We start from the raw sequence: 16,785 nt of genomic DNA on the forward strand, positions 1-16,785 counted from the left end.
CTCGCCATTAAATTGGTACTAATCAATCAACAGTAACGTGCACATATGAGAAGTAACATTCATCGGTGTAGGGCAGGTGGAAGTGGAGAGAAGGGGATGGGTAAATCCACACCTAATAGATGCAGTGCATGCTGTCTGGGGGATGGGCATGCTTGTAGCTCTGACTTGGGTGATGCAAAGGCAATTTATGTAATGAAAGTGTTTGTACCCCTGTAATACTCTGAAATTAAAAAAATAATGTTACTAGGTGTAAGGAAGGAAGTTTTATAATGCTAAAAGGGGCAATCCATCAAGAAAATATAACAGGTATAAACATATGTGCGCCTAATAACAGAGAACTAAAATACATGAAGCAAATACTGAGAGAAACGAAGACAGAAAGAGACAAATAATAATAGTTGGAGACTTCAATATTCCACTATCAATAATGAATAGAACCACTAGACAGATGATCAACAAGGAAACAGAAGACTTGAACAATACTATAAACTATATTAAATAGACATTTATAGAATTCTCCCTCCAATAATGACAGAATATATTAATACATTCTTCTCAAGTATACATGGAAAATTCTCCAGGACAGACAAGATGCTAGGCCATAAAACAAACCTCAATAATTTTAAAGGCTACAATAATGTAAACTATATACACACACCACAATGGAATGGAATAAAATTGAAATAAATAACTGGAAAAAATTGGGAAATTCACAAATATGTGAAAATTAAATAACATACTTCTAAATAACAAATAGGTCAATTAAGAAATCAAAAGAGAAATAAAATACTTTGAGATTAATTAAAATAAAAATACAATATGTCAAAATTTGTAGGATGCAGGTAAAGCAGTCCTTAGAAGAAAATTTATAGCTATAAAACCTACATTAAGAAAGGAGAAAGATCTCAAATCAATAACCTAACAGTCCACCTTAAGGCAATGTAAAAGTAGAATAAACTAAATCTAAAGAAAGCATAAAAAAGGAAATAATGATGACTAGAATGGAAATTAATATGATAAAGAATAGAAAAACACTAGAGAAAATCAATGAAATCAAAAGATGGTTCTTTGAAAAGATCAACAATATTATTAATAATAAATATTTAGCTAGATTGATCAAGGAAAATGGAGAGCAGGCTCAAATTACTAGAATAGGAAATGAGAGAAGGGGACACTAGTACTGACCTTTCAGAAATAAAAAGGATTATAAGGGAATACTATGAACAATTGTGCCAACAAATTAGACAACATAGACGAAATTGTCAAATTCCTGGGCTACAAAAAACCAAAACTAACTCAAGAAGAAATAGACAATATGAATAGACCTATAACAAGTAAAGAGATTGAATCAGTAATCAAAAATCTACCCACAGATGGCTTCACTGCAGAATCCTACCAAAGAGCCAAAGATGAATTAACATTAATTCTTCACAAAGTCCTCCAAAAAATAAAGGAGAGAACACTTCCAAACTCATTTCATGAGATCAGCATTATCCTGATACAACACCAGACAAAGACATCACAGGAAAAGAAAACAGACTAATGTCTCTTGTGAATATGGATATAAAAATCCTCCACAAAATACTAGCAAACAGCCTGGGCACTGTGGCTCACACCTCCAATCCTAGCACTCTGGGAGGCCAAGACGGGAGGATCACTTGAGGTCAGGAGTTCAAGACCAGCCTGAGCAAGAGCAAGACCACATCTCTACTAAAAATAGAAAGAAATTAGCTGGACAACTAAAATATATGTATAAAATTAGCCAGGCATGGTAGTGCATGCCTATGGTCCCAGCTACTGGGGAAGCTGAGGCAGAAGGATTGCTTGAACTCAAGAGTTTGAGGTTGCTGTGAGCTAGGCTGACACCATGGCACTGTAGCCTGGGAAACAGACCAAGAGTCTGTCTCAAAAAATACAAAATACTAGCAAACAGAATCTTGCAACCTATAAAAAGTATTATACACCATGACCAAGTGGGATTTACCATAGGCAAGCAAGGTTAATTTAATGTCCAAAAAAATTAATGTAATACAACATAGGAATAGAATAAAAAATAAAAATCACATGATCATCTCGCTAAATTGGAAAAAACATTTGACAAAATCCAACACCTTTTCATGTAAAAGCATTCAATAAACTAGGAATAGAAGAAAACTTCCTAAATCTGATAAAAGGCATCTGTGAAAAACTCACAGCTAACTTCATACTTAATGGTGAAAGTCTGGATGCTTTCCCCCTAATTATAGGAACAAATCAAAAATGTCCATTCTCACACCACCTATTTATTATTATATTGAGGTTACAGCCAGGGCGATCAGGCAAGAGAAAGAAATCGAAGCATCCAGATTTTTTAAAAAGTGCTTCTACTCACAGGTAACATGATCTTGTGTATAAAAAATACTAAGGAATCCTTTAAAATATTATTGCAACTAATAAATGAGTTCAAAAGGTTTCAGGATACAAGAGCAATATACAAAAATCAATTGTATTCCTACATACAGGCAACGAACAATCTGAAATAATATCTTAAAAAAATCCAATTTGCAATAACATCAAAAAACAAAATACATACGAATAAATTTAACAAAAGAAATATACAAAGGCTGGGCGCGGTGGCTCACGCCTGTAATCCTAGCACTCTGGGAGGCCGAGGCGGGCGGATTGTTTGAGCTCAGGAGTTCAAGACCAGCCTGAGCAAGAGCCAGACCCCCGTCTTTACTAAAAATAGAAAGAAATTATCTGGCCAACTAAAACTATATATAGAAAAAATTAGCCGGGCATGGTGGTGCATGCCTGTAGTCCCAGCTACTCGGGAGGCTGAGGCAGTAGGATCACTTAAGCCCAGGAGTTTGAGGTTGCCGTGAGCTAGGCTGATGCCACGGCACTCACTCTAGCCAGGCAACAGAGCGAGACTCTGTCTCAAAAAAAAAAAAAAAAAAATACAACTTAAACTCAGAAAACTACAAAACAATATGGAAACAAATTAAAGAAGATCCAAATAATTGAAAAAATATCCCATGTTCAGGTATCCGAAGACTTAACATTTTCAAGATGGCAATAATTCCATTCTGATGTACAGATTCAACAAAATATTTTCAGAATCCCAGTTGAGGTCTTTGTAAAAATTGACAAAAGCTCATTCTAAAATTTATATGTAATTGCAAGGTATCCAGAAGAGCCAAAACAATCCTGAAACAAAAGAGTCAAGCAGTAAGACTCACATTTCCTAATTCCAAAACCTACCACAAAGCAAGCGCTATCAAGACATTGTGCCAGAGTGGTAGTAGCACAAGGTTAGACATATAGACCAATGTGATAGAATTGATAGTTCATAAATCAATCCATGTGTACGGCCAACTGATTTTCATCAAAGGTGCTAATACTATTAAATTGAGAAAAAATAGCCTTTTCAACAAATGGTGCTGGTACAACTGGATATCCACACGTAAAAGAATGAAGTTGGACCCTTACCTCATACCATATACAAAAATTAACTAAAATGGATCAGAGACCTTAATATAAGAGCAAATTCTATGCAACTGTTAGAAGAAAACATAGGAGTAAATCTTCATGACCTTGGATTTGGCGAAGGATTCCTTGTCATTCCTTAGATATGATACCAAAAGCATAAGCAACAACAACAGCAACAACAAAAGAATAGTTGGATTTCATAAAAATTAACTTATGATCATTTAGACAACACCATCAAGGAAGTGAAAATACAACCAATAGAATGGGAGAAAATATTTTCAATTCATATATCTGAAAAGGGACTTATATGCAGAATATATAGAGAACACTCACAACCAGGCATGGTGGCTCATGCCTGTAATCCTAGCACTCTGAGAGGCCCAGGCAGGAGGATCGCTTGAGGTCAGGAGTTCAAGACTAGCCTCAGCAAGACCGAGATCCTGTTTCTACTAAAAATAGAAAAAATTTATCTGAGCAACTATTAATAAAATAGAAAAAGTTACCCAGGTGTGGTGGCACATGCCTATAGTCCCAGCTACTCGGGAGGCTGAGGCAGGAGGATCGCTTGAGCCCAGGAGTTTGAGGTTGCTGTGAACTAGGCTGACACCACGGCACCCTAGCCCAGGCAGCAGAGCAAGACTGTCTAAAAAAAAAAAAAAAAAAGGGCAAAGGATCTGAATAGATATTCTCCTAAAGAAAATAAATAAATACCCAATAAGCACATGAAACAAGGCTTGACATCATTAGTCATTAGGGAGATGTAAATCAAAACCACAACCAAAATACCTACTTCACATCACTAGTATAGTTAGAAACAAAAAGTCAGATGACAGGCCATGGAAAATAGCTGAAGCCTGTAATCCCAGTACTTTGGGAGGCCAAGGCGTGATCACTTGAGACCAGTAGTTCAAGACCAGTCTGGGCAACATAGCCAGAGTCCATCTCTTCAAAAAATAAAAAAAAAAAATTAGCCTGACATGGTGGTGCATGCTTGTAGTCCTAGTTATTATACTTGGAAGGCTGAGGTGGGAGGATCACTTGAGCCCAGGAGTTCAAGGCTGCAGTGAGCTGTGATGGCACTGCATTCTAACCTGGGAGACAGAGCGGGTCCCTGTCTCAAAACAAAACAAACAAAACAAAAAGTCAAATAACAAGTAGTGGCGAATATGTGGAGAATTCAGAACCCTCATAGACTGCTGGTATGAATATAAAATGGTGTATGTCTTCCAAAAGCACTTTGGAAAACAGTCTAGCAGTTCCTCAAATTGCTAAAGATAGAATTGCCATATGACACAGCAATTCTATTCCCAGGTATATACCCAAGAGAAATGAAAACCTATCTCTGTCCACAAAGCTTGTACATGAATGTTTATAGCCCAATTACTTATGAATGCCAAGAGAAGGAAATAATCCAAATGTCCAGCCATGGACAAATGGATAAATAAAATGTGGTATATCTATACATAGAATACTATACAGTCATAAAAATGAATGAAATACTGATGAAACATGCCACAACACGGATGAATCTTGAAAATATTATGCTAAATGAAAGAAGCTAGTCACAAAAGACCATATGGTATATGATTCCTTTCAAAAAAAATGTCCAGAACAGGGAAATCAACAGAGATAGAAAGATTTGTGGTTGCTTAGGGCTTGGGGCAGGGTGGTGGAAGAGGATGAAGGATGGCAGAGTGATAGCTAAAGAATATGAGGCTTCTTGCTGAAGTGATAAAATATTCTAAAATTGACTGGTAATGGTTGTTTATACCTATAAATATAATGAAAGCTACTTAATTGTGTACTTTAAAAGGGCAAATTGTATCATATGTGAATTATATTGCAATAAAGCTTTAAAAAATTCTCTCAAAAGGAAAAAAAAAAAACCTATGGAAACTTACAAGCCAGAATCCATGTCTAAGTACTGTGGCACAGTACCAATAATGTTTAACGATGAGTCCAACTTTGATTTCATTTCATTAATTTTTTCATTAACTCCCTCCCATTCTTCGAGAGCCATCTGAGGAAAATCCAGAAGGGTTTCCAACTTGAAAGTACAGAATTCGAGAGAACTAATCAAATACAGAAGAATTTTAGAGATACCTAGAAAAGTGAGAAAAGCATTAACTTTTAGATTACTACTTCAAGATTACTACTTCAACACCATAAAATCCTACTGGGCAAAGGCATATACCTTTTTTCAACTTTTTATTATCCTATAGCCTGCCAAGCAGAAAACCTTACAGAGAGCAGTTCCTAAATAAATGTTTAGTGAATAAACACTGTGTAATTCATGCTTTTAAGACTAATGGACAATTTATTCAATGAAAATTTATATTTTATATGTCTTGTCTTCTCAGCTGATAATCAAATGCATTAAACCCGAAACATTCAACTACAGTCTTCTGTAATAGGCATTAATTAAGTTATTCTGTTAAGAGGACAATGATGATAAACAGCTTTTTCATGATTATGGGATACTTAATAACAGAAATGAAAATAGATCATCATAGGTCTTGAGTCATCATTAAGGTCATTGATCAGGTTTTCGTGAAGTTTGTAGTTTTTGGTCTGGAAAAAGATTGAGTTTGGACCCTAATGTGGACCCAGTGAACTGAATCACCAGGAGATCATGGTAAAATACCTTCTTTTTGTCGTATTTCATTTGCAAAATAAGAAATGAAAATGCTCCTATCTCAGAGTTTAATAAAGAGAAATAATTAAAAAGCAAAATGTTTTTCCTATCCTTGATTGAAATATGTTCATTGCCTTCATCAGATAATTTTGATCTTTTAGAAATATTCAGAATGATATGTTAATTTTACCATCATTCATCATTTTGACTTCTATTTGCTACCTTATTTTTCTCTGCCCACTATATACAGATATCTCTCAGTATCCAGGAAGGGTTGGTTTCAGGACCCCTGTCGATACCAAAATCCACAGATGCTCAAGTCCCTTATATAAAATGACATAGTAATTACATATAACCTATGCATATCCTCCTGTATACTTTAAATCATCTCTAGATTTCTTATAATACCTAATTCAATGTAAATGCTATGTAAATAGCTGTTGTATTGTGGTTTTTTATTTGTATTATTTTTGTTGTCATTTTTTTATTATCTTTTCCCCAAATATTTTCAATCAGCACTACTTTCAGATGATAGTAAGTTTGGCTTCACTGTAACAGAAAAGATTAACAGATTTATTGAGGTGCCATTCAGATATCATGAACTTCATCCTTTTAAAGTGTATAACGCAATGTTTTTGTATATTTGCAGAACTGTGCAACATCACTACTATTTAATTCCAGAATATTTTCATCATCCCCAAAAGGAACTCTGTACTCATTCATGGTCACTGCCCATTGCTTTTCACTCCAGCCCTGGCAAACACTAAACTACTTTCTGTCACTATATATAGATATGAGGCTATAAGACAGAAAAATATGGACAAAAATTAAAGTATCTGAAGAGGTACAAAAGGAGTTGAGAGGAAGGAGCAAGTAATTCTGTCAAAGGGCTATTAAAGAAACTTTACAGAGGTGATGACCATACAGGATTTTAAAGGATGACTAATAGTTGGAGCAGGTAGATCAGGTAGGGAAGTGTACCTCTAACAATTAGGCTAATAAAGAAAACTAAAAATAATAATGTGGCTGTATTTGGTATATACAGATGATAGCACTGGTTCTTCCTCAGAATACTTTTCTGCATTTTTTTTTCTATTAGTAAAAGTAGATTTTGTTTTCTTACCCAGTCCCCCTTTGAGACCATTAACATGCATTTGGGAGACAGCTGCTTGGGCCAGAGTACACAATCTGATTTACACTACATATGTTCACTGTATTATCTATAAAAATAGAATTTTAAAATAATTACTGGCTTCTGATTAATGAGAATAGACTAACCACTTTTGAAAAAATCTCCTTTCTCTCTTAGAGTCTATCAATATAATAAAGAATTTTAAAATGCAAACTGACAATGTTAAACATAATGGGAGAGGGGCAAATTTAAAGAAGAGAATTTTAAAAGTTAACAAGGAAGTAGTTAAACTTCCCTAAAATATCAGGAAGAGGCTCCTGATTTAGAGAAATCAAGTACAACAGGGAGTGGGAATGAGACATGGAGCTAAAACCAGGGTAACTAACTGAAAATCTATAGATTAAATAATTGATCATCCACCCATCCCAACATTCTCACTAGTAATGTTTGACAGCTAGTCATTTATGCTACACACACACACACACACACACACACACACACACACACACAGACTTCTCTTTTTAAAATGAGACATATCTACATCAAAGAACTCCAAATTGTAGCATTTATTTTGCCCACCATAACCCAACTATCCTAAAGCAAAGACCACTAATCTACAAACCACACATGTGTGTGTGTGAGAGAGAGAGAGACAGAGAGAGAGAGAGAGAAACTGACAGAGACAGGAACAGAGGAATATAGAAAGTGAGAAAGACATAGAAAGGGAAAAGATAAGAGTACATCAGTGTACTTCCAGGTAGATTCTTATTGCCTCATTTTAAAATATAAATAGATAACCAGGGTATTCAAACATTTGGGAGAATCCTGAAACATGAAAGAAAGATACCTATAAGCCACAGTAGGGGAAATAAAGAAAGAATTCAGAAAATAGAGAAAATTTAAAAATTTTTTAAACTAATTTTCTTCAGAGAGATAAGAAGATATATCATCAATAAAACAATAATAGGATGTTATAAAGAGCAATCTGAGAACAAGGAAATGCTCTTGAAATTAAAACTATAACTTAAAATAAGTAATTCAGTATAAAAGGTAGAAGATAAAGTCAAAGAAATCTTCTAGAAAATAGAATTCAGAAGATAAAAAATGATAAAAAAAGATGAGAGTCAGTGCAGTAGATAAAAGGTAGTCACATCAAAAGGTTGTGTCTTTTTCACGTCTCCTTGAATCTGGGTTGGCCCCTTAACAGTCTTGACCAATAAAGTGCCATAAAAGTGATCTGCATAAGTTCTAGCCTTTGAGAGGCCTAGCAATTTCTGCTCTTGGGGAAAGTCAGCTTCAATATAAAAAATCTGACTACCCTAAGAATCCTCTGTTGTGAGAAAGCCAAATCTAGATATATGAAAAGGCTATATGGAGAAAAATACCAGACAGCCCTAACCTGGTCCTGCCATCCCACCTAGACATCAGAAATGTGAGTGAGAAGTCATCTTAGATGTTTTCAGATCCAGTATTTCAGTTCCAAAGTTGAGGAACCCAGTTGATAGACAGCCATCCTAGACATCTTCTAGCCATTTGAGCCACTCTAGTTGCATCAGAGATAAGCCATTTCCATTATGCCCTGCCAAAATTCCTGATAAACAGAACCACTGTGAAACATATTAAAAAGATTGTTGTGTTATACTATTAAGTTTGGTTTGTTATATAGAAGTAGGTAACAGGACAGTTATAGAATATCAACTCAGGAAGTTCAACCTCCAAAGCATAAAAGTTATGGAGAGAACAGAGAAAATTCAGGGAAAGAAATTTTTAAAGAAATAATAGAATTTCATAAAGTTGAAGAACATATTAACTGGGTCTCTACCATGTGCCCACACATAAACACATCATTGTAAAATTTCAAAATAAAAAAATCCTAAAAACTTCAAGAAAGAAAAAAATACTATGTATGAGAACAGGAGAAACAGACTGACAGAAGACCTCCCATCAGTATTCTAGGAGAAGTTTTTGCTTTCAACCTAGAGAACTATACCAAGTCAAACTGTCAATTAGATGAGATGGTAGAATAAACAATTTGAGACATTCAAGGACTAAGAAACTTTGCCCTCCCACAACTTTCATAGGAGATTACTTGAGGATATGCTTCAGCAAAATGAGGTAATAAAACATGATAGAGAAAGATATAGAAGGCAAGAAACAATAAATGCAAACCAGAAGAATAATTTTTAAAAAGACCTAGGATAGCAGTGTGTATACAGACCTTAAAAGTCAGCAAGAGGATGACAGGTGTCAGGAGGGAGGTAAATTTGGCCAAAATAACAAACAAATAAAAGAATTAAAGAGAGTTGATATGATTCTTAAGAGTTCAGAATAACTTAAGGAAATAATTTTTAAAATGGATAATACAAAAAAAGAGAAATGTAATTAAAAGCCACAGTAAAGGTTGCGGAGGAAGATGGCGGAGTGGAGGTGACCTCCTGGATTCCTGCTCCCGGAGAGGAAGGCATGGATCTCGACCTGCCACAACACTAGAGGATCGCTCCCCCGCAGGAACGGCGGTGTGAACCCACGGAGAATCAGCGTGGGACACAGAGAACAAGAAAAAACAGAGGCCAGTGGGAAATCAGACCGAGATAATTTGGAGAGTGCGGGACGGAAAACAGACAGCGGAGTGCCAGACGGCTGTACCCGCCTCACCCATGAGTGAGGCGGGTTCAGCCCCACAGCAAAGCGGCTTGTTCTCCCCACCGACCTCCACACCCACTCAATCAGGGATCTGACTGAAATTGGTGCAGAATCACTACGGGAGACGCGGAGCTCCGAGGACAGGTGACATAAGCGGGAAGGAGCTTAGACTCTGGGGGGTTTCCATGGCGACATAACACTTAAAGGAACAGGTGCCGAGCTGCGCTGAGGCGAGGGACTGCGATCGTGAAATATTAAAGCGGGTTTTTTTTTTTTTCTCTTTTTCTTCTTCGGCGGCCCCCTGGCCGGGGAGCTGCTGTGGGCTCTGGCGCCTGCCGAGCTCTGAACATTCCCCCCCAGCGCCAGCGACCGGTGGGCGCGCCGTTATCATCTTGGGTCCCACAGCGTAGCCGCTGCGGATCCATAGGGGGCCGCGCGGGTCCCCGCGCACCTCCCTTTTTTAGTCCGTGACCCCACACCAAGAGCTGTGGCTCTGTGTAAACTCTGTGGATGGGAGACATCAGCGGGAAAGAGCTAAGACTCTTGGTCGCGGAATAACAGGCTTGTTTTTTTTTTTTCTCTCTTTTTCTTTTACTTTTTATTCATATTGGTTTTTTAAAATATTATTATTTATTATTATTAGTGTTTTTTTTTTTCTTTTCTCCTTTTCGGTGGCCCTCTAGCCCGGGAGCTACTGTATACTCCTGAGCTCTCCAGGCCCCCAGCTCTGGTTCCTACCGGACCCTGAACATTCCCCCCCAGTGCCGGTGATCTGCGGGTGGGCAGCCGCCATTGTGGGGTCCAAGGCCTAGCTCCTGCAGAGCCATAGGGTGCCAGGTGGCTCCCCAGGGGGCTCCATCCCCTGGTCCATGGACCCTCTCCAGGTCCCCTTCCCAGGTGTGAACACTGAGTGCTTCCCCAGGCGCAAGAGTGTGGAGTCTGGACCTTGGGGACATTGGGACAGGGTAGACTTTTGCCCGTGGGAGCTGCAGCAGCTGGGGCACTGAGTGAGCGAGGGCACCGCCTCCTCCCCCTAGCCAGTGTCTTTCCTGCGGAAAGAGACAGAAACCACACATCTAGAGGAAGAACCAAAAGACAGGGGAAAAAAATAAAAGAGAGAGAGAAACTTTCTGCTTGCAAATAGTGTGAATCCTGCCTGCTAACTGAAAGTCCACAACACATTGACTTAACTTGCCAAACCGGTCTTAGGTCAAGCCAATTCTCTGGGGGGTGGACCCATCAGAAGCAGTCCCCAAACTGAGATAGAAAAAACTCTAAACAACACACAATAGTCTCCCCCTCTGGATAAAGGAAGCAACATACCTAGATTGTTTCACAGCCTAAGAACAGAGCACAAGGCGTGCCGTTAGCCAGACTAAAGCTGTGAGAAAAGATCTAAGGATAGATCCAGATGGGAAGGGCTCAGCGGAAAAATATGGGGAGCACAAAAAAACAAACGGAAACCTCACCCCCAAAGAGAAATACCAGCTCCCCTCCAATTGGAACAAACCAGATTCAAAATACCAACATATTACCGGAAGAATTTCAGTTATGGATTATAAATAAGCTGAATAATATACAAGAAAAAAAGGATAACCAACACAAAGAAACCACAAAAAAAATCCAGGATTTGGAAGAAAAATTCACTAAGGAAATTGAAATATTGAAGAAAAACCAAACTGAACTCCTAGAAATGAAGAATTTATTCAGGGAGCTACAAAACACAGTGGAAAGTCTCAAGAACAGGGTAGATCAAACAGAAGAATGAATCTCAGAGATTGAAGATAACTCTTTCCAATTAAATAAGTCAGTCACAGAGATAGAGCAAAGAAATAAGAAAAAAGATCAGAGTCTACAAGAAATGTGGGATTATGTGAAGAAGCCTAATGTGAGAGTTATCGGCATCCCTGAGGGTGAAGAAGATAATAAGCAAGGGCTGGATAAACTATTTGAAGACATAATAGAGGAAAATTTCCCAGGCCTTGCCATAACTCTAGATATACAGGTTCAAGAAGCTCAAAGAACCCCTGGTAGATTCATGGCAAATAGGAAAACACCACGCCACGTAGTCGTCAGACTGAACAAAATATGCACCAAAGAGACCCTTCTTCGAGCTGTAAGGAGAAAGAAACAAGTAACATACAAAGGGAGGCCCATTAGAATTAGGACAGATTTCTCAACTGAAACTTTACAAGCAAGAAGAAGTTGGGGCCCCATTCTCACTCTTCTGAAACAGAATAATGCCCAGCCTAGAATCTTCTACCCAGCTAAGCTAAGCTTTCTATATGAAGGAGAAATTAAGACATTCTCAGACAAACAAGGACTGAGGGAATTCACCAAGACAAGACCAGCCCTCCAAGAAGTACTCAAAAGAGAGTTATACACGGATCAGCACAACAAAGACCCACGAATGTGAAACTATCTAAGAGCTAAAGATCAAATTGCAGTCACCAAAATGGCTCAAGAGAGAAAACATAGCAATGAAGTTCTACCCAACAATATGAACAGAAATCTGTCCCACTTATCAGTTCTCTCAATAAATGTCAATGGCCTGAATTCCCCACTCAAGAGACATAGACTGGGCCAATGGATAAAAAAACACAAACCAAGTATCTGCTGTCTTCAGGAAACTCACCTAACCTACAAAGATGCATTTAGACTGAAAATAAAAGGATGGAAATTGATATTTCAAGCAAACGGTAGCCAAAAGAAAGCTGGTGTGGCAGTTTTAATTTCCAATAACTTAGTCTTTAAACCAACAAAAGTAATAAAAGACAAAGACGGTTACTACATACTGGTGAAAGGCACAATTCAACAAGAAGACATAACCATACTTAATATATATGCACCCAACCTAGGCGCACCCAGATTCACAAAGCAGACCCTACTTGATCTGAACCAAATGATAGACAACAATACTGCAATAGCTGGAGACTTTAACACCCCACTGACAGCACAGGACAGATCCTCCAAACAGAAAATAAGCAAAGAAATAGTAGACTTAAACAGAATGCTAGAACAAATGGGCCTGACTGACATCTACAGGACATTCTACCCGAAATCCACTGAATATACATTCTTCTCATCAGCTCACGGGACATTCTCTAAGATTGACCATATCCTAGTACATAAAGCATGTCTTAAAAAATTTTAAAAAATACAAATCATACCATGCATCTTCTCAGATCACAGTGGAATAAAAGTAATAATGAACCCTAACAGAAACTCTCATTCCTACTCAAAGTCATGGAAGCTAAACAACCTTCTCCTGAACAACTATTTTGTAAAGGAAGAAATCAAGTCAGAAATCAAAACATTCTTTGAATAAATGACAAAGGAGATACAACTTATCAAAATCTATGGGACACAGCTAAAGCAGTCCTGAGAGAAAAATTCATTTCCATAAATGCCTATTTCAAAAAGACAGAAAACTTACAAATAGACAACTTAATGAATAGACTCAAAGAGCTGGAGAAAGAAGAACAGACTGACCCCAAACCCAGCAGAAGGAGAGAAATTATTAAGATCAAATCAGAATTAAATGAAAAGGACAACAAAAATATGATAAGGGAAATTAATAAAACAAAAAGTTGGTTCTTTGAAAAGATAAACAAAATAGACACACCACTGGCTAGACTAACCAAGAGTAGAAAAGAAAAATCTCTAATAACTTCCATAAGGAACATAAAAGGAGAAATCATGACCGATGCCACAGAGATACATGACATCATCTATGAATTTTACAAAAATCTTTATGCACACAAATTGGAAAATGAGGAGGAAATGGACAAATTTTTAGAAACACACAGCCTTCCCAAGCTCAATCCGGAAGAAATAGAATTCCTGAATAGACCAATATCAAGAACTGAAATTGAAACAGCAATAAAAAACCTTCCCAAAAAGAAAAGCCCTGGTCCAGATGGGTTCACACCCGAATTTTACCACACATACAAAGATGAACTGGTGCCCATCCTTCATAAACTATTCTCCAATATCGAGAAGGATGGAATTCTCCCCAACACATTTTACCAAGCCAATATAACATTGATACCAAAACCAGGAAAGGACGCAACAAAAAAAGAAAACTACAGACCAATTTCTCTCATGAACATAGATGCAAAAATTCTCAATAAAATCCTAGCAAATCATATCCAAGTGCTTATTAAAAACATAATTCATCACGACCAAGTAGGCTTCATCCCAGAGATGCAGGAGTGGTTCAACATACGAAAATCTAAAAATGTAATTCACCACATAAATAGAAGCAAAAATAAAGACCATATGATCCTCTCAATAGATGCAGAAAAAGCATTTGACAAAATGCAACACCCCTTTATGATAAGAATGCTTAATAAAATAGGCATAAATGGGACCTACCTAAAAATGATACAAGCCATATATGACAAACCCACAGCCAACATCATACTGAACGGGGAAAAATTGAAAGCATTCCCACTCAGAACTGGAACAAGACAAGGCTGCCCACTGTCCCCATTACTTTTCAACATAGTATTGAAAGTCCTTGCGAGAGCTATCAGGCAAGAGAGCATAATCAAGGGTGTCCAAATAGGGACAGAAGAGATCAAACTCTCACTCTTCGCTGATGATATGATGTTGTATCTGGAAAACCCCAAGGACTCAACCAAGAGACTCCTGGAATTAATTAATGAATTCAGTAAAGTCTCAGGTTACAAAATCAATACACACAAATCAGAGGCATTCATATATGCCAATAACATTCAATCGGAGAACCAAATTAAGGACTCAATACCCTTCAAATGAGCAACAAAGAAAATAAAATATCTAGGAATATATTTAACTAAAGAGGTAAAGGACCTCTGTAGAGAGAACTATGAAACACTAAGGAAGGAAATTGCAGAACACGTAAATAGGTGGAAAACCATACCATGCTCGTGGATTGGAAGAATCAACATTGTTAAAATGTCTATACTACCCAAAGTAATCTACAGATTCAATGCAATTCCTATTAAATTACCAACATCATTTTTCACAGACTTAGAAAATATAATTATACACTTTGTATGGAATCAGAGAAGACCCTGTATAGCAAAAGCAATTTTAAGCAATAAAAACAAAATGGGAGGTATTAATTTGCCAGACTTCAAACTATACTACAAGGCTGTGGGTCTTAAAACTGCCTAGTATTGGCACAAGGGCAGGGACACAGACCAATGGAACAGAACAGAAAATCCAAATATAAAACCATCCTCATATAGCCATCTAATCTTTGACAAAGCAGACAAAAACATACTCTGGGGACAAGAATCCCTATTCAATAAATGGTGCTGGGAAAACTAGATAGCCACATGCAGAAGACTGAAACAGGACCCACAGATTTCGCCTCTCACAAAAATCAAATCACAGTGGATAACAGATTTAAACCTTAAATGGGAAACGATTAGAATTCCAGAAGAAAATGTAGGAAAGACTCTTACAGACATTGGTCTAGGCAAAGAATTTATGAAGAAAACCCCAAAGGCAATCACAGCAAAACAAAAATAAACGAATGGGACCTGATTAAATTGAAAAGCTTCTGCACAGCCAAAGAAACAGTCACATAAATAAACAGACAGCCTACAGAATCGGAAAAAATTTTCGCATACTACACATCAAAGACTGATAACAAGAATCTATTTAGAACTCAGGAAAATTAGCAAGAAAAAATCAAGCAATCCTATCAAAAAGTGGGCAAATGACATTAATAGAAATTTTTCAAAAGAAGATATAAGAATGGCTAACAAACATGAAAAAATGCTCAACATCCCTAATCATCAGGGAAATGCAAATCAAAACCACAATGAGATATCACTTAACTCCGGTGAGAATGGCCTTTATCAAAAAGTCCCAAAACAACACATGTTGGCGTGGATGTGGAGAGACAGGAACACTCATACACTGCTGGTGGGAATGCAAACTAGTGCAATCCCTGTGGAAAGCATCATGGAGATACCTTAAACAGATTCAAGTAGACCTACCATTCGATCCAGCAATCCCATTATTGGGCATCTACCCAGAAGAACAAAAGTCATTCTATAACAAAGACACCTATACCCGAATGTTTATAGTGGCACAATTCACAATCACAAAGATGTGGAAACAACCCAAGTGCCCATCAATCCACGAATGGATTAGTAAACTGTGGTATATGTATACCATGGAGTATTACTCAGCTATAAGAAATAACGGTGATACGACATCTCTTTGGTTCTCCTGGAGAGAGTTGGAACCCATTATATTAAGTGAAGTATCCAAAGAATGGAAAAACAAGCGTCACATGTACTCACCAGAAAATTGGTTTCCCTGATCATCACCTAAATGCATATCAGGGAAGGATACCAATTGGATATCGGACTGAGATGGGGGGTGGGGGGAGGGGATGGATGTATGCCTACATGATGAGTGCGTTGCGCACCATCTGGGGAATGGTCATGCTTGAAGGTGCTGACTCGGGGAGGTGGGGGGTGGGGGGAGGGGATGGAGGTATGACTACATGGTGAGTGCCAGGCTCACTGTCTGGAGAATGGATGCGCTTGAGGCTCTGACTCAGGGGGATGGGCGGGACACAGATAATGTATATAACCTGAGCTTTTGTAACCCCATGAAGAGCTGAAATTTAAAAAAAAAAAAAAAAGCCACAGTAAAAATAAAAGGCCATATTTTTTTTAAAAAAAAGAAAGAAAATGTAGTTATAGTATTTAGCTATGCAGGGAAATTACATTGCCAAATAATGTAATTACTATTTATTTTGAACGTTTAGATTTAGCCTATACAGAAAGCATGGAAGTATTAATTATAGATACAGAATAAAATATAAATGTTATTAACTTTCACAACATAAAATGAAAAATCCCAAATGATAGAAGCTGGGAGGTAGCAGATCACA

The 16,785-nt window shown here is 37.5% G+C and overlaps 1 protein-coding gene across 5 annotated transcripts in view; it reads right to left on the reverse strand.

Moving 5' to 3' along the window:
- AXDND1 (axonemal dynein light chain domain containing 1) overlaps positions 1-16,785 on the reverse strand; it is a 119,461-nt gene that overhangs the window by 47,648 nt on the left and 55,028 nt on the right. For all 5 annotated transcript variants that reach the window (XM_045547251.1, XM_045547252.1, XM_045547254.1 and 2 more), the window contains one exon: positions 5,373-5,574. In XM_045547251.1, the coding sequence (XP_045403207.1) occupies positions 5,373-5,574 (202 nt within the window). The remainder of the gene's footprint in view (positions 1-5,372; positions 5,575-16,785) is intronic.

The sequence above is a fragment of the Lemur catta genome, chromosome 3 (assembly GCF_020740605.2).
Source record: "Lemur catta isolate mLemCat1 chromosome 3, mLemCat1.pri, whole genome shotgun sequence".
In the NCBI taxonomy this organism is placed as follows: domain Eukaryota; kingdom Metazoa; phylum Chordata; class Mammalia; order Primates; family Lemuridae; genus Lemur; species Lemur catta.